Below are 27807 nucleotides of genomic sequence, written 5' to 3' on the forward strand. Positions count from 1 at the left end.
CAAAGATTAAAGTTAAGTATTCCCGGCCGTCACGTCACTAGCAAGAGGTAACATTATAAGGGTATTCTACTGTTCTTTATAATAGTACTAATGTTGTTTAACGATGACACTCATTCTGTGTTAACAGGCCATATATATGGCCGGCATTCATTCAACGCTAACAGATATTCTAGAGATTAGATAGAAATATTTGGTTTTTTTTTTTTATAAAATGATTGAATTGAATAGTGACGTCCTGGGTTACATGCAAAAAATTTTGCAACCATCATTGAATCAATATTAGGCAGATTCGTGCTATCTGCTATTACAAATCCGGTTTGTATTTTAATAAATAAATTTTGAGTTTTATAATGTTTCGAAATTTATTTTTCACCACCAAAAGTACCCTATTTGTGTCTCCGCAGACTGACTGCTGTAGAAATTGAATACCATGGAAAGTTGCTTTTCTTTTGTTTGCGTTTGTTTTTTGAATGATGAATAGTTGCGGTCGATTCCACGGGAAGACCCGAACCCCTCTGAAAATCGCAATTGGATCCTCCCTCCGGTCGCCATTAAGCACGGATTGCAAATACTGGTCGGGCAACCTGAGATCGGCCAGTAATACTCCGTGCTTCGAATCCCGCTAGCCTCTATATTGAGGCCTCAGTTAATGCAACCTAAATTGTCATTGTATCTAAAAAAAGAAAGTGAGGCGAAGCTGTACATGGTTTCTGCTACGTCACGCCGAAAGACGAAGAGTGGTTTTCGACAAAGCCGTGCCTAGTTACTATCTTTTAGGTAGTAACTCGGCTTTATACTGCCAAGACCGTGAATCAGTTAGGCAAGGTTTTCTAATGAAATGGTAGGACAGATACTATGGAGTGTCGCTGTGATGCTAAATTATAATTTACAGGTTATCCCTTACAGTTTCCTCGCAGGAGAATCTGACACTACAAAAGATACCGTTTCAAATCCGGGTTTTTAAAAAAAAAGCGCTTGTTTACGTCATATTACTATTTCTGCGATTTTATCCTTTCTACAATCTTGTTATTAGAGTAAAAAATAATGTAACGTAACGTAAAAAAATTATGTAAACTTTTATTTTTTTATGTAACTCTAACAGAAAATTAACCACATTGATATAATTTACAGTGAATCGAATTTAATCAAAAAGTTTCGTTATGGATCGATTACGTCTATCTACTACCAAACGTCTAATAATTAAACCCTATAAGAGTATGGACAACAAAAAAAAAAAAACACTTTTCGGCGAACATTTTTATATTGCCTGTACACTTAAATCAATACATTTACATCGAAATCCTTACTTACCATTTTTGTTATTACCTTTTTTTTTACATTCATAACACAACTCAGCATCAAGCACAACTTATTCTGATGATTGTGGTACAATACAATTTTTTTAGTATCATCTATGAATTTCATAGAACTGATTATTAAAACAATACTTAACACGTATTGTTACATATGCGTATTTTCAATATTTTATCTAACACGAGCTCCATATTAACAGCTCTATCAACTCTTTACAACTAAATGAGCACTTAAAATGTAACTTTAAGTGGTATTACAATAATTCCAAATTATATTACTTCTACCCCTTAATGTTTCTTAAACTTAACAGTGAGATGTCAATGAAAATCTTTAAATACTTAAAGAAACTGAAGCTATAGTCAATTTTTCTAGTACCAAAGACCAATTGTTATATAAAATTATATATTTTTTTATTAACAATATAAAAGTGGACACTTGCACTTATTATATTTCAAATGTATTATAATCACATTTGATCCAGCTCTACTAGTAATCATATCTATATATTTTAGATGTCTAATATTCTTATAATCATGTTTTCCACAAAAGAAACGGAAGATTTTTTATATTAAAATTATATTGTCACTGATTGAGATAAAAAAACAACCTAAATGATGTAAGTTAATTGCTTAAAAATGTTATAACTCCAAAAAGTTGTTTTAAAAAACTATTTACTTGCTATTATTTAACTAATGTATCTTGCATTATTAGCTTTTCTTCGTGGAATGATATACCTGAAATCAAAATGTTACAAAAATAATAGGTTTTTTTAATATCACAACTTCATTTGTTTATTATTTAGAATTAAGGAACACTTCATTTCCATTGTTGATTTGTTCATTTATTTTATTAAAAAAGACAAATTATTGAAGAATTGAATTAAATAATAATCCTCTTTAGCAGCAAGTTATATGTTTTTTACTCCAATCTTCAAGCCAAACCAATTTTTCAAAAAATAAGCTAAAATGTAAAAAACAATAAAAAAATTTACTACATAAATAAAGTAAATCTGATTTTAATAACACACTTACTATTATTATTCTGCATATAATAGGTTATTTGAATGGTTTTTAAAATCCATGTTATGTTGTGTAGTAGAGTTTTAGGAACTGTAGAATAGTACATATTTGCCGAAAAATATCATATTAAAAATTCCATATTTAAATAGCGCGCGAAAACGCTACTTGGGCAATATACTGCAGGCAAGTCAAGGCAGTGGTACATATAGCAGACAAACAAAATTAACAAACAAGTGACTTCATCATAAGTCCGGCCAATCAGGAGTGTTTTGTGTCAAATGACAAACATTTAAAAAAATGCATTTTTATTTATACATTTTGAATTAATCAAGTATTTTCAACTTTTGTTTATAAATAACCATTTTTGAACTCATAATATATACTGATTACAATGATTGTCACTTTATTTTTCGCATAGTCAAATAACCTATTAAAAAACTGAGTTTGTTTCATTTAAATTATCGATGCATAGCATGACTTGAAAATAATAAAATATATAAAAGAGAAATACAGTAAAAATTACCTATTCATCATTAGTGCCCTCATCTGCTGCGGGCGTGTGCCACGTTAGCCTTTCTTCATAGAACTGTATCACAACCTGTGGACATCGTACATTTGCTTGTTTCGCCGGTACCAGATCAGCCTCATCGGTGCCCTGCCATTTCATGAGGAACATTAACTCTCCACTACTATCTGTCGCTCCTGAAAGTGAGAAATATATTGGTTAGAATATCAAAATTTTCAATGTACATTAATAAATAAATTAATAACATTTTAGTCACTGCCAAATGTAGTAAAGTGTATACATAAAACAAATTGAAGTTATTAACTCTTCTTATCATTCATGTTTATTATTTATTTTTTAACCAAAGTTACCTTTATTAACATAAGAATTAACTTATTAATTGGTTATTATTAAACTATTGTGTCAGCTATTTGAACAAGGAACTTGTTTAAATTATTCTGAAGGCCATTATAGTAGGTCTATTTATTAGTATATTTAATACCAATATTGCCCTAAATACCTGTTATTTATATCGTAGACCTATCTAGCAAATACTTTGTATTCATTAACAATAGTTTCAATAACTGTCTTCATTTGCACATATTGCCTTGCTTGACATAGACATCCTGTTTTATTAAAAGATTCCAATTGGACAATAATTCGCATTGGTAAGTCTACTTTAATATGAACTGATACAATTTTGTTACCTAAACCATATGTTATAATTTTTTTACCTATAATTTTTTCTGGTTCCAAGCCACGGTCAAATCCGGAAGCTTTCTTGTCATCACTTTTGCTTTTTTTTGCCCCTTTTAGATCAGGTGTTGCTGCAGCAGATTTTCTTTTCTTTGAATCCTTGTCAGTTTTACTAACTTTTCCCTCTGAAATAATATTGATATAGAATTAGCAATTTGAAAACTTCTTTTTTCCTCTATTGAGCCAAACAAGAGTCTTGCATTGGGTCAGATTATATATAAATAAAATAATATACAAATTATTATTCACCTGCTTCTTTTTTCTTTCTAGCTTCTTCAAAGGCTTGAATAAGATCAGGACAGTCAAGATTTTCTTCAGGCTCCCAAGTGTTATCCTCATCACTGTAGCCTTTCCATTTTAAAAAGTACTCCACCTTAAATGTACACATAAATCAAATTAAGGTATAATTAGCAGTTGGTTGGAATTGGATTTTTTTATATTATCTAAGGTGAGATAAGATATGAAAATATATAGATAGATGTTTTATTTTATTGAAATATATGCAACAAGCTGTGTTAAATATATATATAAATTTACCTTTCCATTTCTTACACGACGATCCAATACTTTTTCCACAGAAAATTCCTCTTCACCTTCAGGTTCACCTTCTTTCTTTTTCTCCGCCATCTGCATAAAAAAAATTAAAATATTTAAAAAAAAAAAAAGCACTGAAATATTATTGCTACTTTAATGTCATATATATAATTAATATTTACATAATTTATACAAGTTTATTTAAAAGACAACCAATGTCTTTTGTTATGGGAGAGTCAGCAAACTAGAAAAGAGAACTCTGCCCAAATGCAAAACACATTTTGCATCCTGAAAACATAGCAGCAATTCGCCAAATTCATTTGGGTTTGAAAAAACAATCAGGGGTTCCTAAGTAAACGTCACCTCATATTTGCAGTCAATAGGGCATTTTAAATGTTTTTTGTTAACATATAAGTGTAATATACAATCCTGTGATTATTTTGGAACTCTATTATTTAAAAGTAATTGTCATCTCATATGGCCAGTTAGCCAGTTACTAGTATATTGAAAACGCAACACCAGATTACAGTTTAATGAAAATTGCGGTTAAAATGTACAGCCTTTAAAAATTAATATTTATTAAAGTTTTCTAGTTGATTCTTCTGAAAACGCTTTGCTATACATATACATTTACCGACCATTCAAAAAACTAACCTTTTGAGCGTAAGGTGGTCAGCTCAACAAAAATGAACAACAACACCGGTAATTCTCTTTCAGCGGCATAAATTACGATGGCCAAGAATTTAAGCTATTATTTTGAAGTAAAAATCTGATTGATTATCAATATTGAAAGCGATATAAACGATCACATATAATAACAATGCTTAGAATTAATAGAATATTGTACATAAGACATCTAATAAATTACCGCCATTTTGATTCTATCGTCATGAAGCTAACCAATATTTACGTATATTTAGAACATTTGTACTATTCAGCTTAAAAACAAGTACACAGATTTTAGCAAGTATTTTAAACATAAAATATCTAAGTTTAACTTACCTTTTAGTTATATACAAAAATATTTACTACAAACAAATTAACCGGCAAAACACATTCACTATTATTTTATATCAACGATCGCTTCGCTTCCTGAATCCAGGTATAGACTATAGATGAACTACAGAGTCAATATTTTGAATTACTATGTTATGATTTTTCCTAACAAACTGAATCAGTCTGACCTGAGATCCTAATAAATATTTATGTTACCAGTAAAAATTAAATATAAACAAATTCATGAATAATAGAATAGGCATAGTACATTTAAGGTGAATAAACAGTGTTCAAACTTACGATTGTAAGAGAAAAACGACAGTTTTGAATTCATTTTTAAAGTCTCCCACTTTAAAAATGAATTCAAATGAAACAATACTTCATCGTCTTGTGCTACTGCTCCATCTGCGCCGAATTATTTAATTTTATTCTAAGATTATTGATGTTTTAAATATTTTGAAGCCGTAATTAAACAAATACCACATTATTTTTATAATATTATATTTAATAACAATAGTTCATAGTCCAGGTACAAAGCAGACTTTTTTTAAACGATGAATTTTTGCGCGTTATGTAATTAATATGTTCACAATGTATTATAGTTGATTGCATTGAGAGTGTAGTAGTAGAATAAATATATTTATTAAAGATATATACTTAGTGTGGTACTAGCGTTATAAAAATTATATTGACACAAAAATGTATAATTACTTTAAGAAATATCATAAATTACACTTTAAAATATTTAGTAAGCTCAGTATGTTGGTTGATTCTGAAAAAATAGAACCGACAAAGGTCTGTCCTAATGCCTACACCTCATGTAAATCTTAACACCTATGAAGCGGTAGTGTAGCATATCAATAAACAATCATTTTAAATAAAATAGTAAATTGGAAGGAGAATATTTCAGTAAATGAACAGTTACTTTATATTATAATATCGTGTATTTTTTTTCCTTATAAAACGAAAAAAATATGAATGAATTACTAAATAAAAATCTATTTATTAATTATTTGTATGTTTTCGAAAATAATAAATTTATAAAATCATAATGTATAAACTTCTTATCCTATGGCCTAAAAACTGAAGGAATAATTAAATAAATACTCATTACTTGTTAAAAAACATACATGTCAAACTCTCAATATGAGACAAAAGAGGGCGCCTCGAACTGAAGTCATTGAGAGAGATTATTTTCCAGTACGGGAAAGTTGTAAATAGTTTTCAATAAAATTTCAAGTCATCGCTAATATGAAATGCGTATCATAAATAAAAAGTGATTACACGTTTAGTAAGTGAGTGCCGAAAGTGATGGAAAACCATTAAGTGTGTGCCTTATAAAACAAAAAGCTATCTTCACATACTTTACCCCAACGCCATTTTGAGGCGAAATTTTGTATTGTAAGTGCCAAGTATTTCGCAATATTCTCTTTTCTAACCCTCGTTAAGGGTAATATCGGCTGATATTTTTATGAATGAATGTGAAAGGAGTTCGTGGCAGTATCTGCCCTTTACGAAGTGCATCAGTATTGGGTTGAGATCGTGGATGCTCTGAGGTAGGTTGCTCTCAGACTGAGCAGAAATCATTTAATTAGATTATAAGAGATTCTTTCTCACTAATTGTTTGATATTTAGCGTAACTTGTGTCTTTTAAAGAATTTTAATTTAAAAGAAATTATACTAGTAAATTTTTGGCGTGGTCTGTTATCTGTGTCGTTTCCGACTGTTGCAGATAGCGGGTGCGGAGGATGGCCCGAGGCAGTAGAATTGTTCTAATTAACTGACGGACACCGCCGGCTCTCAGCTGGCACAAGTAGGATGATTTTGTCTTGATTAATATTAAGCGTATATATAGATTAAGGACAGAACCATTTTTTACATTTAAGTGATAATTTCGTAACATTGACATTAAAACTTAAAGTTATTTAATTACTTTCCATGTAATTTAGATATTTGAAATCAATAATTAACTCTAAAATAAATAGTGATTAATTCAATTATACATCTTATTCAAGTGATAATAACAAAATTTCGAAATAATTTAGGTTGATTGTTTCCTAACTTCAATATTTTGCCATACCATTACTTATAGATAAGTGGGAGACCAGTTTGTGATTAATTTAGATTTTGTTATTTATCCATATTTCCTTTAATATTTGCAGGATATTTTTATTACGTTTTTGTTTTTATTACATTTATTATTTAAAAAAATAATCTTAAATCTAACACTACATTACAATATTATTATAATTATATTTAATTTTTAGTTTAGTATTGTAGCATACTGTATTAAATTTCATACTGCATTTCAACTTAATTACATAAAAATAGTGCAAAAAGTAATAATAAATCAGAAACTTTCTATAATCATATATCTAATTAAATATCAAAAATTTGAGCTAATATGAAAGTCTTTATTGAACATGGATCCACAAGATTCACTCATTAGTTTTTGATTATCTTCCAAGGCATCACTCAGCATTCACTCAATACTCTTGTTTTAGTAATATGTGTAGTTAACCAAATAAGTTATGGTTTTATGTATGTGTAAAATTACTATATTTAATTTGAAATGTACCATTTCTGATATAAAAAGGAGTTTAAAGTCTGTACCACATACTGAGTCGCGGTCAGTATAATCTTTAATATTTTGTTAACAATTATCTTTTCAAATAACATATATTTTGACTGTATTAAAATATGTTAGAAATCTTTGTATATAAATAGTATGAATAGATCCATTTACTAATTATATTATTAATATTGTATTTGAAAATGATTTCCATAGATAGGCTTAGATACATTTATCATGTTAATAAATCACAATGTTGGTAGTTTGTCGAGTATAAATTATTAGTCCATATTATAATTAGACTATATAATATTAGCATATTCACGTGGGTGGTGCCCCTGGCTGGTTTAAATGCTTAGAAGTAACCAACATAAGTATATTAATGTAGACACTAAATGTAAATTGACTAATAGTAAGCTATTAGCCTTAAAAGACATTTTTATTTGGGTAAAAAATTATCTATATTTATGTTCTTTAGTAAGCAGATAAAGAAGGAAAATTATATTGACATAAAATAACATAATCCACATAGTATAACATAGTTACTAAAATGACACTCTAGACACATGACCTGAATAATAGTTTTTATTTATATGATTATATAATTATTTGTTATGGTCAAAAATATAAATCGGCTATACCTATATAAATGTTTAGAGAGTGGTTAGGTTATAAATGCTTTATTTGAATGTCAAAATAAGAGATCAGTATTTAACTGAAAAAGTTATGAATAATATTTCTAAACAAGGCTGTATATGTAAAAGGTATTTGTGTTCTGTAGTTAATTAATTTTAGATACATAGAAAGATAGATAAATGATCCTTTGTGTTTTTTTTTCTTAATATATTATAATAATTAGTTACAACATAAAATAATATTTTACAGATAAAAATGCCACGTCCGGGCAGTCTGAAGGACCCTGACATAGCAGAATTGTTCAGCAAACATGACCCCGAGAAGATCTTTGAGGATTTACGTGAAATTGGCCATGGATCCTTTGGTGCGGTATACTATGCCCGGTGTAATCTCACCAAAGAGATTGTTGCAATTAAAAAGATGTCCTACCTTGGAAAGCAAAGTGAAGAAAAATGGCAGGACATCCTAAAAGAAATCAAGTGAGTTCAGTATTATTTCCTTTCATTTCATTTTCCTATCCATAAATATTTAGTTTACCTTTGCAGAAATTGAAAGTAATTTTCACAAATAAATTGAATTTATAAATTAACTTTTAATCTTTTTCCTAGATTTTTAAAACAGTTGGAACATCCTAACACCATAGAATATAAAGGATGTTACAAAAGAGAGCATACAGCATGGCTAGTTATGGAGTACTGCGTTGGCTCAGCCTCGGATATTATTGAGGTAAATTTATACTATAATTTAAAGATAATAATTTAAGTTTATGTGTTATTATTAATTTTTATGTGTATCTGTATACAATGTAATTGCCTAATTATATATGAATTAGGTTTTTTGAAATTATTTACTAAATAAGAAATTAATTGATATGTACTATGCTAATAGTTGGGTAAGTAATAAAAATTGAAATTATTTTGTTAAAAATCAAATTATTGAAATATTATTGGAAATGAACATATAAGTTTTTCCAAGCCCAGTAATTTGAAATACGTTTATTTAACCATAAAAATATTTACATTTATCAAATCCAACTTTAAATTTTAGTTGGTGAAAATGTTTCGCATAATATTTAAATTCGCGACGTCGATAGTGCAATTTCAAAATGTGTGCAATTTCCGAATGAGGTCATTAATGTTTCTGAGAAAGAGACGTGATTTAACAGAACATAATATTATACACGGCTTGGAGCTTTTGAGTCATCTTCCAATCAGAGTCAACTGTTACGACTCTAATATCACATTATCAGTCGATATTACACATCGACGTGCTTATCAAAATTCCACCTTATTTCAGATAACTGATATTGAAACATTGATTCATCTGTGATATTATTCGAAAAAGTAACTTATAAAGATTTGTATAATATAACTGCTTTCGCTAACTTGTATAGTTGCAGTTAACAAGATTTTGGGTTCAAATCGTTCGCTGATAAAAAAATTTAGATTATATTGACAAAAAATTCTAATCCGCTATCACGATTCGGGATAGCGGGATGCGACCGTGCCTCGGAAAGCTCGTAAAGGCATTGGTTTTGCGCCCGATCACCTCATCTTCGTATGAGGAGATTTCATAATTATATTCAATCCGTTTTCAGAGATAAATTTCAATATTTTGAATAAATTTTCGTAAATTTAGTGTAACATTATTCTTTTGTTAATTTATTATTCGGAAAACTTAAACCATATAAACGTCAAGTGCCAAGAATCGTTATCGGTTTCCCAGTAATTAATGCAAGACGCATGCCGACGCACGCATAAAATGCTAATTACATAATTATTAGTGTTATAATGTAAAAATATTTCCTGTTTACTCGACACCGGAAAAGCGACGAGCTTTCGACCTAGGGGGGTCATTGGTGCTTTTTACTTGTTTGTTAATCACAGGAAACCATTAAAATGCTAAGGATTTGTAGCAAAAGTCAAACATCGAAGCATATTTAATTGATTTCATATTTTTAAATGTTTGTTCACGTTAATTTGAAGGATATGTAATAATAATATGTCGGAATTTATGAAGACAATCATAAATAATGCTCTTGTTTATGTAATGATGTATTTTATGTTCTAGACAAATTAAATCGTAAAAATATCGATAATAATAAGTACGACAAATTGTGAATTTGTATTTAATTACTTTTTAAATATCATAAATATTCTACTACATGAAAAATATTCAAAAAATTGCTTTTATATTATTTAATCTATTATTGTAATTGTTAACTCTAATTGAAATCAAATAAAATTAACTTTTATCATTGTATCGAGTTTAACAATATTTATCGATGTTTTTATCGTAATTAACGAAATATTAGAATATGTAGTTAATGACCAGTTCATTATAATGTCAATAACGAACTAGAAATCTTATCAAAACGCAACAAGGCGATGATCATACATTTATTTTTTAAACCACGTCCATTACATCATCAATGTTTTAAATCACTTGACGACCTCCATGGTCGAGTGGTGTGTACACCGGTTTTCATGGGTACGCCACGCTGAGGTCCCAGGTTCGATTCCCGGCCGAGTCGATGTAGATTACCATTAGTTTTCTATGTTGTCTTGGATATGGGTGTTTGTGGTACCGTCGTTACTTCTGATTTACATAACACAAGTGCTCCAGCTACTTACATTAGGATCAGAGTAATATATGTGATGTTGTCTCATATTTAATAATAAAGAAACTGTAATGGGATTTATAATGAACGTACACTAGCTATAATACTCGTATGTTTCGCTGGACACTATTAAAATAATGGTATTGTTTGATTTAAAGTCATTAAGTTAAAGTCATGACATAAGTTAAAGTTAAAGGAACAGCCTTATTATGTCTGGTCTACTTATGTTATTCGCTATTCGAATGGTTCCTGGGGAGCTTGTAAGATTCATACTCCTGTTGCTCACAATGTTTACATTCTATAATCGATTTATTATCGATTAAAATGGCAGTTCAGAATTGCCTGCTTGAATAAAGTATAACTTGTCCTGAACACAAATTAAGCATAAACTTCGGATAAGATTCACCTGTTTTAGCCATTGCATTATTTCGAATAATTATATAATCTCGAATTCACTAAATATTAACTGAATTATGTTAATAAAATTTTCCGATAGTTTTAATTATTTTGGTTTACTTGGTGGTAGGGCTTTGTGCAAGCCTGTCTGGGTATGTACAACCCACTCATCAGTTATTCTACCGCCAAATAACAGTACTCAGTATTGTTGTGTTCCGGTTTGAAGGGTGCGTGAGCCAGTGTAACTGCAGGCATAAGGGACATAACAACTTAGTTCCCAAGGTTGGTGGCACATTGACGATGTAAGGAATAGTTAATATTTCTTACAGCGTCATTGTCTATGGGTGATGGTGACCACTTACCATCAAGTGGCCCATCTGCTCGTCCACCAACCTATACCTTAAAAAAAATAAAAGAATATATATTTATGTGTAAATTATTTGTACCAGGTCCATAAACGGCCATTACGCGAGGAAGAAATAGCAGCTATATGCGAGGGCGTCGTGTGCGGGTTGTCGTACTTGCACAGCCTGGGTCGCATACATCGCGACATCAAAGCGGGTAACATTCTCCTCACCGAGAACGGAACGGTGAAGCTGGCTGACTTCGGCAGTGCGAGTATAAAGTGTCCCGCGAACAGCTTCGTTGGCACGCCGTACTGGATGGCACCCGAGGTGATCCTGGCGATGGATGAGGGCCAGTACGATGGAAAGGTACTCGTGATTTTCATTATCATATCTTATGTATTATTATATTTTATTATTATAACTTACCGGAATTTATCATAACTTAATAATCTTTTGTTTTAATTTTATTTCATTTTTATTTATGTTGTCAATTACTTTTTAGCAGCGATATTAGTAATGTTTTTTTTTTTTTTTTTTATATTATAGGTGGACGTTTGGTCACTCGGTATAACGTGCATTGAATTAGCAGAAAGGAAACCTCCGTATTTCAACATGAATGCTATGTCTGCTCTCTATCACATCGCGCAAAACGATTCACCTACGTTACAGGTTGGTTTGATATTTTTCAATTAATAATATGTTATGTAGCTCGAACAGTTCTCATATTATTACGACGATAAGGCCTTGTAATTTTTTTTTAATACTTAATTACTAATTGAAAAAAGTTGCACCCATTCAAATAACATAATATGCATTTTGCCTCTTAGAAGACTACAAATAATCAAAATCAATTTGTATTTCTTAATGTCTTCTTTCTCTTTGTTACATGTGATACCTACATACTAGACAATATTTACATCATATATTAATAAAATTATCTATATATACAAGCTTTTAAGAAACTTAATTCAATTAATCAGCACCTATATATAGTACGACACAACTTAGATGTCGCATCGGCAAAATTAGTAAAACCGATCACATCCGAATTGAATACGCGATCCCAAATTATCAATATTTATTTCTCCTGCGAATATGATCTTTGCACAAATGTAATAACTTGTAATATCACATAACCTATTATATTTGTCAATTTGACGCGTCAATTTACATGCACTTGCTTTCTCTGACGCGTGAATCTATAGCGACGAATAGCGTCGAACGGCGCGATAGGGAGCTACTTCTATTGGTTGTGTAAATCGGCTGTAATCGGTTTTCTTTTCATTCCATTGCATTTTCCGATGCTACATCTAATTTGTGTCGTACTATAGGTTTATATCGAATAATTTTCTTGGTAGAAGCTTTATGTTTTATGTATTCAATTTCTTGACTTACAATAATGTGTATAAAATGAAATAATTTCTAGGCGCCAGAATGGACGGATACATTTCGATATTTCGTGGAGGCGTGTATGCAGAAGAATCCGCAGGACCGTCCGTCGTCGACCAAGCTGCTGTCCCACCCGTACATCACGCGGCCGCGCTCGCCCAACGTGCTCGTCGACCTCATACAGCGCACCAAGGCGGCCGTCAGGGACCTGGACAATCTCAACTACAGGAAGATGAAGAAGATTCTCATGGTCGACGCTGACAATGAGAGTGCTATTGGTGAGTTTACATTTTTGTTAATTCATTTAGATATCAATACATTGTAATTAAAGTAATAGACGATCTCCGTGGTCGAGTGGTGTGTACACCGGTTTTCATGGGTACGCCACTCCGAGGTCCCGGGTTCGATTCCCGGTCGAGTCAATGTTGATTATCATTGGTTTTCTATGTTGTCTTGGGTCTGGGTGTTTGTGGTACCGTCGTTACTTCTGATTTTCCATAACACAAGTGCCTTAGCTACTTACATTGGGATCAGAGTAATGTATGTGATGTTGTCTCATATTTATTTATTTATTTATTATTAAAGTTATTAATTTCGGGATATTTACCATCTTTTTTATTTTTGTTTGTTTGTGTTTAGTGAGACTCGACAGTCTCGTGAACAAGACATTCGTAGACAATGTCGAAATATCGAGCTCCACCAAACAAATATAAAAAACATTGTAAATATCCTGAAATTAATAACTTTAATAATAAAAATAACCATGTTAATTTAAAATCCAATAAATTGTACTACGGAACCCTTGAATTGAGTATTTGTTGAACGTATCCTCTAGATTTAACACGTGACAGATTATCTAAAGATATTTGTACCCTCCAGGCGACAGCGAGGAGACGGCGGAGGAGCGGTCGGGCGGCGACAGCTCTAAGTCCAACTCGGCCACGTCGGAACACAGCGCGGCGGGCGCTTCCAGCCAGAGCTCGTCTTCCGGCAGCCTGCGCCGGCGGCCGCACCCCGTACGTTACACTGCTCATCATAATGTGTCTATGATAAATTTGTACTTTATATTCACATATTGTTTTGATATGAGTCGAGATGGCCCAGTGGTTAGAACGCGTGCATCTTAACCGATGATTGCGGGTTCAAACCCAGGCAAGCACCGCTGATTCATGTGCTTAATTTGTCTTTATAATTCATGTCGTGGTCAGCGGTGAAGGAAAACATCGTGAGGAAACCTACATGTGACAAATTTCATAGAAATTCTGCCACATGTGTATTCCACCAACCCGCATTGGAACAGCGTGGTGGAATATGTTCCAAACCTTCTCCTCAAAGGGAGAGGAGGCCTTTAGCCCAACAGTGGGAATTTACAGGCTGTTGTTGTTGTTGTTGTAATGTTACATTCTATATTATTTTCCAATTATCCCTATTTAAGACTAATAACTAGAATAATAAATTGCTCATAATCCCCGCTCAGTTAATCTCTATTGTACGTAATTTTGTTTGTGTAGGATCTTCAGTGTCGAACTTTGAGAACAATATCCAAGTCTACCTTACAGCTTAAGTTGTGTATTACTAGTCCTTCGATCATGACACTGAAAAAAAGTAGAAGTTTTTGATGATATCGATTTGATTTTGTTATCTTGCAGCAAGAAGAATCAAAATATATGAAGGATTTATTTTGTAATTGACATTCCGTGTCGTATCAGTGGCTGATATCTTATTTTTCCATTTAATATGTAAATACATATTTTATGTATAAATCAAATTATGAGATTGAGATCCTTTATGTAAGATTTCATTCTTAAAATTCGATATTATTTTGGTTTGTATTAATATACATCAAGAAATGTATTTCGACTTTGATTGTAAGGGTTAAAGTATAAAAAATAATAATCTGAAAGTTTTATACTTTATAAGTATTATTTCGTTAAATTTTTTTTTTATTTTGTTAATTGTTAACATCACGAAACAAATACAAATCTGACAACATATATATTCTTCCAGTTGAATGCAAACCACCAAAATCAGCAACAGCCGCAATATCAGCAATACAACCACCTACCAGCTCACTCCGCCAGGTATCACTTTGTATCCACCCTTACATGAACTCATCCATTATAAATGAACAATTGCTTGACCTTGTAAAACAAAATGTTATGTAATCTTGGCCAATAAGCCAGTCATTATTTGCAGGTTATGTTATTAAAGTATATTTGAAATTATCTTTACTCTGATCTTGAGTAAATTTATGATATAATAAAAGTATCTTCAACTCTTAGTAGAGTAACTAGAAAAACTTAATTTATAATTAATTATAGTGTAATTAACTAGAATTGTAAATAATGATCTGTTATCAATTTTATTGAACACTTTGTATAATCTATACAGCAGTTGTATATATTTTATGTTTTCAAACAATTTTCTATTTATAATGGAGACACTTCTAACCTATAATGCCAATTCACTTGCACTAACACCAACATTATTTATATCTTGACATCAACACCTTTTTTTATACTTTTATGTAATTTGCTTTTATTGCTTTATTTTTATCACCAATGCTACTACCGCAATCTCTATTAAGATGAAATCGGAAGTATGATCCGATCGGACCTGTATCATCACGCTTGACCCATCACTGGCAGCACCTCACGCATTAGATAGCAATCTTCCTTTCAGAGCTCGCAAGCGTTGGCTTTACTTATGTTGCTGTTTCATACGCAGAGAGAGCGAGAGCCCCGTCCCGGGCTCGCACGACGACTACGTCAATAGGGAAGTGCTTCGGGATTACGCTAACAGGGATTCCTTGTGCGATGACTATGGGGACGATTACGCGAACAGGGAGGCCATCAGAGAGGCCCAGAGGGAAAGAGAGAGGGAGAAACAGGCCAATGAGTATAGGGAGTATGTGAACGCACCTTCAACCTGGCAGCAAGATAGCGGCGACGATAACAGGAACACTCAGCGCCGGCAGTCGCATAGAGGTAATTTACATTTTATTTTAATATATTTCATAAATCAGAGACTGAAGATACTGCCCATTTTCTTTGAGATTTGTTTATTTTGACAACCTGCATTATTACCATTTATAACAAATATTTATGCATTCATTTTTAGGTGTCAGCAACAACGTTTCGGCTGCGATATCTCTGGTATCGGAGCACGGCGCGAATAACTTTGCCACGATACGAACAACCAGTATCGTGACCAAACAACAGAAGGAACACAATCAGGTTTGTAGCCATTATTAAATTTAACGATAGTATACGTATAGCGTTGTTAAGCGATATTTGCACATAATGTCTACATCTAATATCATTGAACGAAAGGCATAGTCGCCCTTTTTTTTTTGTTTTTTTCTCTCGCTGGAAAAACGCATTACGCGCTTCCCCCACGTGATGGAAAGTGGGGGGGGGGTGTGGGACTCCCCGGAGCCCTGGACGCCGAGTGCGCCCAAGTACGCCGGGTTTACCCACTAAAAAACCAGCGGTACCCTCTCCGTCTTTGCTACCGTGGTGGGCATAGTCGCCCTGTGATCTTTAGTAACAAAATAACAAATATTCTGTTGCTATAAACGAGTTTGTGTTCGCAGGAGATGCACGAGCAGATGTCGGGCTACAAGCGCATGCGGCGCGAACACCAGGCGGCGCTTCTGAAGCTGGAGGAGCGCTGCAAGGCCGACGTGGAGGCGCACAAGGCGCAGCTCGACCGCGAGTACGACTCGTTGCTGCAGCAGCTTTGCCGGGAGCTGGAGCGTCTGCAGGTCAGAGCCGCTTGGATATCTGTATTTTATTTTTATTTTTTTTTATGGTATAGGTTGGCCATATGGGCCACGTGATGGTAAGTGGTCACCATAACCCATAGACAATGACGCTGTAAGAAATTTTAAATATTCCTTACATCGTCAATGTGCCACCAACCTTGGGAACTAAGATGTTATGTCCCTTGTGCCTGTAGTTACACTGGCTCACTCACCCTTCAAACCGGAACACAACAATACTGAGTACTGTTATTTGGCGGTAGAATAACTGATGAGTGGGTGGTACCTACCCAGACGGGCTTGCACAAAGCCCTACCACCAAGTATATATTCTGTTTTTGTATATCATGAATAATTATAATAATCTGCCTTTAATTACCGAATTAAATAAAAAATACATTAATTGTTCTCCTACTAAACAAATCTTAATGTCATGTTTATTTAAAGCATTTTTTTCCTCGTTCAACTATGAAATGGACAACAGACAGTCTGTTATGTCTTTACAATATTAAGAATCAAAGGTTCAAAGTAGATTCAAGAATAACATTTTTGTTAATCTGAACTCTCTATATTATATTGAAGTAAAACTCCAAATACGAGTACTAATAATACGCAAATATGTATGTTGCTTGTTTAAATAAAAATATATACCTAAAAACAAAATCATTTATTTAGACGAAACATGCTCAAGAACTTGAGAGAAAATCGAAGCAAAATACAGCAGCAGAAAAGAAACTCATCAAGGATATCACAGCACGTCAAGAGCAAGAGCGGAAGGCCTTCGAGACGCAACGCAAGCGCGAGTACAAGGCTAACAAGGAGAGATGGAAAAAGGAACTCAGTATGGACGACGCCACGCCTAAGAGGCAGAGGGATGCTACGTTACAGTAAGTGTCGTTACTGAGTTAACTTTATTAACTAAGTTTCATTAAATCTTTTGAAAATAATGCTATTCTTGACATAGCATCGTGGTAATATTCAGTACAATGTCTAATAGGCTATTTGACTGGTTTTTAAAATCCATTTTATAGTATTTAGTAGAGGTTAAGGAACAAATTTGCCGAAAAATATCATATTAAAAATTCCATATTTAAATAACGCGCGAAAACATTACTTGGACAATATGACGCTGCAATGGGGTCGGTGACGTCACTTTGCTGTATTTTAATCTGTGGTACATATAGTAGAAAAGCAAAGTTTACAAGAAAGTGACATCATCATAAGCCCGGCCAATCAGGAGCGTTGTGTGTCACGTGACAAACGTTTGAAAAAATGCATTTTTATTTATTGATTTTTGAATAAATTAAATATTATTTTCGAGTTTCGTTAGTAGATAACCTTTTTTAAACTCATAATATACACTGATTACAATAATTCACAATTTATTTTTCGCATTGTCAAATAGCCTATTGTATAAACCAGTACATTTTTCTTCAGAGTTGTCTGTAAGACAAAAAATGTGTTTCATTTTAAATAATTGTGTCAGTGACATATCTCGTTTTAAAGTATATATCTGTTGATCTTCATCAGGTCCCAGAAGGATAATCTGAAGCAGGCGGAAGCGGCAGAAGAGGCGCGACTGGTGCGGTCGCAGCGCGAGTACCTCGAGCTCGAGCTGCGTCGCTTCCGACGTCGCCGCATGCTGGCGCTGCACCACAAGGAGCAGGAACTGCTCAGAGAGGTACGCCTCGAGAGGCCTCAGCCACACCTTAGGATGGAAGCCCTGTTAGTTAGCGATACACATGAACTAAAGATTCAAAAATGCAAAACGTGATAACATATTAAACAAATTTAAATAAAACTAATTATAACGGATGAATCGCGTATATTAATTATTTTTAAACATCCCGACGTTTCGAGCACTGTGCAGTATTCGTGGTCACGGGTAGACTATATTAAACAAAATTAGTACCACGATTCATCAGTTGTAACTAAAACATTACTTTAAATGTCTTGCATTCTTGATTGTATCTGAGGTGCTCTGACTGACATTAATTTTTCCAACGGAAATTGTATGTTAATTTATAGAAGTTGTTGTAGGAACTAAACAAGCGACAAACGCAGCTTGAGCAGGCACATGCGATGTTGTTACGTCATCATGAAAAGACACAAGAGCTGGAGTACAGGCAGCAGAAAGGCGTGCATGCACTGAGGTAAGATTAAAGTAATTTCCATCATTCGATGAAAAAAAAATTGCCTTATATCAAAATAATATAGGTAAATTTAATTCGTATTACGAAATATCAATGGGGCATTTGAATTTGGAGCCATTAAGATGATTAAAATAGGGTATTCTACGGTGTTTAATATAGTACTTCAAAATGTTGTACATCCTCACAAAAAGCCACAAAAAGTATATTTTGGCAAAATAAACACCTTTTCTTGCCAGAAAATGAAATTAAAATTTAAACTTTTTATAAAAAAAACAATGTCAGTCATTTGGGTGATGTCACACCTGTATAAATAACAGTCCTAATTCATAAATACGACCGGCATTCTGCTGTTCAAAAACCGATGTGCATTTTAATAAATAAATACGTACAAATAAAATTTACTTTGATTTTTTTTTATTTAATGTTAAACTAAATCATTGAAGTTAAAGTTAAATAGTTGATAGATATAGTTTAACAGTTAATAACTTCACACTGAACTGACCGTATTTGCCGCACTTACGTCACACCATGGCGGCTCGTGTTTTGGGTCACGTGACATGTAGATTAAAAATAACGACTTTTTAATTTAGTATAATAAAGTAATAATGTGCTTCTATGACTCAAAGTCTTTAAGTTTTATCAACTTTCATAATTTATAGTACCGTATGTAATACCGAAAGTAAATAGTTGTAAATATATAGTACCTAAAGTACCCTATTGTAACACTGTATACACGAAGGGAGGAACAACTGGCGAACCAGCATGCGACGGAGTTGGCCAATCAACGCGACTACATGCAGCGCGCCGAACACGAGCTGCGTAAGAAACACGCGCTTCAGTTGAAACAGCAACCTAAGAGTTTGAAGGTAAAGTTGTGTTTGAAATTACAACAGTAAAGCGTATCTTGCTTGGCAACTATCTAAATTTTTAGCGTAGTTTATTTATCATAAAGTTTGGTAAGCATTGGTCAAAACTTGCCCATTACAAAAACAGCCTGTAAATTCCCACTGCTGGGCTAAAGGCCTCCTCTCCCTTTGAGGAGAAGGTTTGGAACATTTTCCACAACGCTGTTCCAATGCGGGTTGGTGGAATACACATGTGGCAGAATTTCTATGAAATTTGTCACATGCAGGTTTCCTCGCGATGTTTTCCTTTACCGCAGAGCACGGGATGAATTATAAAGACAAATTAAACACATGAAACAGAGGTGCTTGTCTGGGTTTGAACCCGCAATCATCGGTTAAGATGCACGCGTTCTAACCACTGGGCCATCTCGACTCTGCTTCGCCCATTAACAACTGTACAATTGTCCCCAAGTTGCCTCCTTCATATTTTTCAGTAAGACAAACTTAGACCATTGGCCCCTCAAAAGCTTGGCGTCAATATCTTGTGCCACCTGTCATTTCTGGTAGAATCTATTCTTCTTAGCCTCCGTTTTTCAATTGTACTGTACTGTTCCCATTCATTAGTGTGACATGAACAGACGAGACACCAATCGATTTGTCATGAATTAAGCCATTGTCACACCGTAGTGCTACAATCTCATACAACACGTGTATTATGTATGTACTAAATACACGTGTTGTTTATATTTTCGAATTAAAAAAAATAGCCAAAATCATAAACGTTGTTTTTTTTTCTTTGATAGCAAAAAGAGATGCAGATACGCAAGCAGTTCCGTGAGACATGCAAGATTCAGACACGCCAGTACAAAGCGCTCAAAGCGCAGATATTGCAGATGACACCTAAGGTGATTAAATACAACTACTTTACCAAATACATTTCTTTTATGAAATTAATAAGCCAAACATTGTGTGACTGTGATTGGAATTTTTCAGCTATATTGAAATAGCTGAAAAATTTCAATCACAGTCATTATTTTTTTTAACTTGCTTATTTATTTATTTCTACATTTAAATTGGTTTCGGCTATATCTAAGTTTAAAATTAAAGATTAAATTATAACAAATATTTTAATGACTATATCTTAATATTATTAGGAGCAACAAAAAGAAGTAATCAAATCGCTTAAAGATGAAAAACGTCGCAAACTTGTGCTTCTTGGAGAACAGTATGATCAGAGCATCAGTGAGATGCTGCAGAAGCAGACTGTACGCCTCGATGAAAGCCAGATGGTAAGTTCATAAATATAATTTTGCTGGCAAAGCATTTATTAAAAATTAGATGTATTTACGAAACGAAACAAATTGGAAGTATATGTCAAATAATAGGCTATTTGACAATGCGAAAAATAAATTGTGAGTTATTGTAATCAGTGTATATTATGCGTTTAAAAATGGTTATATACTAACGAAACTTAAAAATAATACTTAATTTATTCAAAAATCAATAAATAAAAATGCATTTTTTCAAACGTTTGTCACGTGACACGAAACTCTCTCTATTGGCCGGGCTTATGATGAAGTCACTTTCTTGTAAACTTTGCTTTTCTACTATATGTATCACAGATTAAAATACAGCACAGTGACGTCACCGACCCCATTGCTGCGCCATATTGTCCAAGTAGTGTTTTCGCGCGTTATTTAAATATGGAATTTTTAATATGATATTTTTCGGCAAATATGTACGAGAAATAAAAAAAAAATCATCTTTTACTGGATTCCTTAACCTCTACTAAATAATATAAAATGGATTTTAAAAACCAGTCAAATAGCCTATAGCATTTGCTTAAAATCTAAGCTATAATAATATAATTCCAGATGGAGTGCCAGCAGCTAAAGATGCAGCTCGGACACGAGCTGGATATGTTGACGGCATATCAGAGCAAGAGCAAGATGCAGGCGGAGGCGCAGCGCAACCGCGAGCGGCGCGAGTTGGAAGAGCGAGTCGCCGTACGCCGCGCTCTGCTCGAGCAGAAGGTACTTGCTATACATTTCCCATTCTGCTTCATCTGGTGATCTTGAAGGGTTAAATGTCTCAATCTATAGGGTTGGCAACTAAGTGATTGCCGATTTCAAACAAGAAGGAAAATTTGAATTTTTTCCATAAAACGAGTTTTTGATATATCCAAACATTTTTAATACATGTGTGCGATACATTGAGTTTCTGTGCAATATCACGACGTGTTGTGCAATCTGAATCGATAATGGCCCTGATATGGGTACCATCGACTTCGACTGGGCAGCCAGATCGTTGAGCATTTTCCGATGAAGAATCACCAGAACGAATTCTGGCAAACCAATTTCGACACTGCCTTTCTTTCAAGGCTCCATTTCCGTTTACGGCATATAACTTCTTTTGTGCTTGCAAGGCGTTCTTGCCTTTTTGGAAGTAATACAATAAAATGTTTGAAGTGCACGTCCTGTTCTTCTATTTTTTAATTGGGATAAAAACAAAACTAAGGCACTAATCGATATATATATTTTTACTAAATTAAAGTGATAAGTCTAAACATTTAGAAAAAATATAGGTTAGGTGCTTTGACCACTTTCACAAAACAAAAAATAGCCTAAAGTCCACCTATCCACAAAATTGGCAATCACTTAGTTGCCAACCCAATACTTAAAATATAATCCAATCCAATTTTATTGATTATTTCAACATAAATAGTGCCTTTATTGAGGAAGGCCGAAGTGGCTGGAGTGGTAATGTGTTTGCGGATTCATACGTACGTCACGTACAAACGATCCTCTAAGAAACACTACAACATCACGTTAAGAAAACGTCGACGAGACGCCACAAATCTCTTTTTCCTACAGCTGTGCCCCGATGCCGCCACTTTCACTCACTTGTAACGTTTCCGCGTTCCAGATGGAGTCTGAGTGCGCGCAGTTCGTAGCGGAGCGTGCCGAGCGCACTCGCATGTTGCACGAGCGCCACGAGCGTGAGCTCGAACATTTCGACAACGAAAGCGCGCGTCTTGGCTTCAGGTATCATCTCGGAAATTATTTCTATGAAAGTTGTGGTGAAAACATTATACAATTTACTTGGTGGTAGGGCTTTGTGCAAGCCCGTCTGGGTAGGTACCACCCACTCATCAGTTATTCTATCGCCAAACAACAGTATTCAGTATTGTTGTGTTCCGGTCTGAAGGGTGAGTGAGCCAGTGTAACTACAGGCACAAGGGACATAACATCTTAGTTCCCAAGGTTGGTGGCACATTGACGATGTAAGGAATAGTTAATAATTCTTACAGCGTTAATGTCTATGGGCGATGGTGACCACTTACCATCAGGTGGCCCATATGCTCGTCCACCAACCTATACCATAAAAAAAAAAAACAATGATCTAACTACTTCCGAAATTAATAATTTCAGCGCAATGGCGATTGCGGAAGGCAGCCGAGAGGGTTACGGCGAAGAGGAACAGTCACTGTCCGGCTCCATGCTGTCACTGGCGCACAGCAACTCCTCCGCGAGCTTCCCGGCCGGATCGCTGTAACACACATACACACACACAGACATACCGCTCAACATACGATCGCACCCCGATCTCCTCTCATACCCACCACATACGCTTACACATTTTCCAGTTAGCGCTGTCGCTAGTAGTGGCTGTAGGTTTTGACACTTGTCAAAGAAAGTATTATAAATAAATATATAGCTTTATTCGTAGATTTTCCGCAATCCCCTTAGGAATCTGCGTATAGTATTAATGTGGATCACCTTTTCGGTGGTTTTTAAAGGCATAATTTGTTTTATACTATCTTTAGGATGTACAAACAGTACTCCTATAAAAAGATAAGGTATAAAAGTAAGCAAAAACGATTTGCATTTCATTTTACATTGGCGACTTACAAATTATATGAGGTTTTAATATGTAATAGTTCAAATGCTTTCATACATTTTAAAATATAATATATATTCTAGCTGAGGGTGTTTTGATGAAACATGTATAAACAAGAAGTCGATCTGTACCATATTTTGTAAATACAATATACGATGTAGATACAAGTGTTGACATCTTCATTATTTTATCGCTCAAATAAATTTATTTACAAAGGCACAATGTTAATAACTGAATCCGCGACTTTTATGTATTTCATTTTCAAGGTTTTAATAAAAAGGTAACCAAATGAGATTCAGATATTTTAAAGAACATTAAAAAATCTTATTAAATAAGGAAAGGTCAGAGTATATTTTAAAACACTTAGCGACAGCGCATCATTTCATATTATACATTTTTTTTATAACTGAGACTGTCCAGCCCTCCCGTTTGTCAGCTTTCCCATTTCATTCGACGAAATATAGCGACGCGCAATATAAAATATTATTTATTTGTAAAGTTATTACTAATTCATCATTCGAATTTATTCTTACAATAACTATCACAAATTGGAGAAAAAAAATTACGACGATATTTTCACATGATTGTGAATTACATAGATAAGTAGAGCATAGTAACAAAAATATGTTGCTTAATTTTTTTGTTATTTTTAAGTTAAGTCTTCCAAAAAATACGACAGTATTTAAATTAGCCAATATATAGGGTCCGGGAGGGCGTTTCCTATACTATTAAAATATTAAGTTTATAGCACTCCAAATTAATTAATTCTCTAAATGAAAGCATTAGTATGTTTCTAACACTAGATTATTTTAAATTTAACATTATAGCTAATATGAAAAAATGGATCTAATTCGCCACATTCTCCGATATATATATACATTGGGTAACAATATTTGCTATTTAATCTACACTGCATTTACCTGCACTGTGCCGAAATACAATATGAATAAAGATAACTTAGTGCCGTTCAAGACCACTTAGTATTAGAAACATATTTGTGCAGGAATAAATGATAATTGTATGTTAATAAAAGTTTATTCGCGATGTGTACCGAGAGCGTGTTAATTGATAACAGTGACGTGAGTATGAATGAGCCGCTTATTAGAAGTTCTACTCAGAATTACACTTGGCTCTGTTGATTTAGTTGACATAACATGGCTATGTATGAAACTGATTCCATACATTCCATTAACTTCCCCGCATACTTGATGGATAATATGATCGTTAATGTAGTTGTCTTTAAAATCTAAATATTTCGTGGCAACCGTTTTAAAAAAACGCTCCTTCGCGTAACTCAATACTTATATAGCACCATATATCAATGGTTATGCATTCGACATAATAAAAATAAATAAATTGATAACGATTCGGCCGTCCAACCACGTGTGTACCGTTCAATAAAACAACAGAGCGAAGCCTAAGTAGGAGTCGTGAATAAAACTATAAATCTAGTACTCTTGATCTATTCTTGTATAATATTTAGTCTATCGTAAGTTTCTAGGGTTCTAGCCAATTTTTCATCTTGAGCCCTTTCAAATAAGTAAAGATTGAAAAATTCCATAATAGTATACCGTGAGAAAACGTCAAATGATATTCTAAGGTAAACTTTGTAGTGTAACCGGGAAATGTTCATCCTCAAAGTATACGCTTAAGGTGTTTGACAAAAGGCATTATTAGGCGAATGTAGTCGCCGACGCCGGCCCCGCGCGCCTCACACGCTTGTAACTATTCGACAGAGGTATATTATTATTTATAATATTAGATAGTCAAAATTCTTATATTCATATCATTAGTTTTAATTTAGGCGCCATTTTTATACATAATATTTTAGTATGTTAAACTTATTTTATAAAGCGACTAAAAGTGTTTGAGTTGGCCTAGAATTTATTTCCTCTGTTAGATATATTGGAATTTGAACCAATGTTAAGTGAATTATGCTTGCGTTAGATGATTTTTAGACTTTAAATATCTATGAGACACGCTTTATTATATGAAAAATGCAGGTGCTGTGTATCGAATGTTGTATAACTGACTGCTAATTATGTTTTGTAAATATTATAATAATATATATGTATATGTAACATAACAAACACACAATTTGCCTTACCGGTGGCGGGACGCGCGCGGCTCGGCGTTTTGTATATAAAGAACAATAATATATAATTAACTATTACATAGTTTGTTACTTTTGTAAGGAGCGAGTGCGGTATTGTGTACATTGGAGTGCGACGCGTGGCGCCCCCGCGCGGGGAACTACAAAGTGCTATTTTTTTTAATTAGTATTCTAATACATTGTTGTATTGTCAACTAAGCTTACCAGTCATGTATGTATAGACGAATACATATTATTATTTAATTTAACGCCGATTTTAGTCATAATTATCCAAATTTAGTTAATTATTATTTTTATTGTATTCTCTATCTATTCCTATATCACATTGCTTGTAAGCATCACACTATGTGATCGTTTTGTATTATTTGAGTCTGTTAGTGGTTTATTATTTAGATATTTCAAGATTCGAGACTTTAGACAAAAATAGATGTATAAATATATAAAAACATATTTGAAGTAATTTTACTGTTTTTGACAATAACGTCGATACACAATGGTACTAAATTATTTTGGGGAAAAATTGACTAGTATTTTACATTCATTTTCATTTTTAAATATAGTTGTAGTAGGGAATTATGTTTGGCATTGTGTACCGATGTGTACAATCGTATCCTCAACACTTTCCTCCTCCCGAACTGACCAAATTAATGACAATAATTTGTAGACAGCCTAACAAGACTCGCCATCTTGTCTCCGTACTGTATGTATGTTTAAACGGACCACTTAAGAGAGTGCAGCGGTGGTCGTATATACTTTAAAATTATATTCAGCTGAATTTATTACGCGTGTAGCATGAACAATTATGATTTGTCTTTTTGTATTTTGGAATTTGAAATTTAAACTCATGATAATATTGTAACATGGCAACGAAATTTAACAGACCGATATATTGTCAACTTTATTAGTTGTGTAAGTCCAGTGATATTTTTATATTTAAGATTATTTTTTTTTTTGTAAAAATGTCGGTGTTGTTTGTGATGATAAATAACCACCGTTGTACGCTTATAAGGTCGCAGCAATACCTGGAAACGAAGCACTAAGGAATTGAAACGTAAGCTGTAACTAAGCTTGAGTGCAGTAGTTGGTTGGTACTTAATGTTAGGCGCGTAGCTTTTCGCTGTTGTAGTGCCTCTACCTAAGCCGTGCAAAAGTAATTTATTAGATTAAAATTCAAGACACAACTATTAAAATACCTATATTAAATAAGATGTTCACATACCGTACAAACAGCTGCATCGGCAAGAGGTACAAGTGTAGAGCGTAGGTGCATCGGTTTCCCTCTTCCAAGCTCCCACCACATGCTAGTTAGACTAAGAGTGTTATCACTTATCACCCATAATGTCGAGAGTGACATATTATTAATACTATAGAAGTACCAAACTCGTAGTTAGCGATCACGTATTATGTAAATTGTAACTATTTTTTTTATATTTTACCATTGTATAGTCATTATCACCGACAGGTAGCAATATCTCGTGCGAGGTGCGACAAGGTGCGGGTGTCCGCGGTCTCGCGGTGCATTCGATGCGCTGTTGTTGTTTTCTTTATTTTTTTTGTTATATATTTAAATAACACAATCGACTTGTAGTTTTAATAATTATTATCATTAATTATTATATTGTAATATAATCTTATTAATGAAAAAATCAAACTGAAAATAAATAATAGAAAGGAAATCAAAGTTGTATTCATTTAAAATACCTCAACTGTTTTGATGAAATAAAATCTATTTATAATTGTATTAAGTATCAAAGGTACGTCTTGTTTCATTTACCCTATAGCTTCGTTATATTAGATATTAATATAAAATTAGTTTATTACAGCTAAATAGCTAAATATTTAATTTATAAAAAAAGTTGTGGTTCCACTCATTAATTTATCATAGTTGGAAACCAAGTAAGCCGCTTTACATGGGGGATGAAATAGGACATAAATTAGAATCTCAACTAT

General features: G+C 33.4%; 2 protein-coding genes across 5 annotated transcripts; one reads left to right on the plus strand and one right to left on the minus strand.

Annotated features, from left to right (window-relative positions):
* Window positions 1–1242: 1242 nt before the first annotated feature.
* LOC124533030 (chromobox protein homolog 1-like) lies at window positions 1243–5279 on the minus strand. 2 transcript variants are annotated; one of them, XM_047108193.1, is made up of 6 exons: window positions 5131–5279; window positions 4132–4221; window positions 3844–3967; window positions 3573–3719; window positions 2857–3035; window positions 1243–2048 (listed from the first exon to the last, which is right to left on the minus strand). In XM_047108193.1, exons 2-5 carry the CDS (start codon window positions 4219–4221, stop codon window positions 2857–2859), a joined length of 540 nt encoding a protein of 179 aa, XP_046964149.1. In that variant the 5' UTR covers window positions 5131–5279; the 3' UTR covers window positions 1243–2048. The 2 variants fall into 2 exon arrangements, with proteins under 2 accessions (XP_046964149.1, XP_046964150.1); XM_047108194.1 differs by lacking the exon at window positions 5131–5279 and adding an exon at window positions 4783–4995.
* Window positions 5280–6256: 977 nt separating this feature from the next.
* On the plus strand, window positions 6257–27533 carry LOC124533000 (serine/threonine-protein kinase Tao). 3 transcript variants are annotated; one of them, XM_047108154.1, is made up of 21 exons: window positions 6257–6680; window positions 6857–6937; window positions 8582–8811; window positions 8941–9058; window positions 11798–12061; window positions 12242–12364; window positions 13122–13362; window positions 13964–14100; window positions 15092–15165; window positions 15767–16071; window positions 16205–16320; window positions 16680–16850; window positions 17522–17733; window positions 18377–18527; window positions 18887–18999; window positions 19739–19865; window positions 20648–20749; window positions 20999–21133; window positions 21719–21877; window positions 22770–22888; window positions 23276–27533. In XM_047108154.1, the coding sequence occupies exons 3-21, from the start codon at window positions 8588–8590 to the stop codon at window positions 23397–23399; spliced, it is 3015 nt and encodes a 1004-aa protein (XP_046964110.1). In that variant the 5' UTR covers window positions 6257–6680; window positions 6857–6937; window positions 8582–8587; the 3' UTR covers window positions 23400–27533. The 3 variants fall into 3 exon arrangements, with proteins under 3 accessions (XP_046964110.1, XP_046964112.1, XP_046964111.1); XM_047108156.1 differs by having other exon boundaries at window positions 15812–16071; XM_047108155.1 differs by having other exon boundaries at window positions 6257–6525.
* The last annotated feature ends 274 nt before the right edge of the window (window positions 27534–27807 follow it).

The sequence above is a fragment of the Vanessa cardui genome, chromosome 10 (assembly GCF_905220365.1).
Source record: "Vanessa cardui chromosome 10, ilVanCard2.1, whole genome shotgun sequence".
In the NCBI taxonomy this organism is placed as follows: Eukaryota; Metazoa; Arthropoda; class Insecta; order Lepidoptera; family Nymphalidae; genus Vanessa; species Vanessa cardui.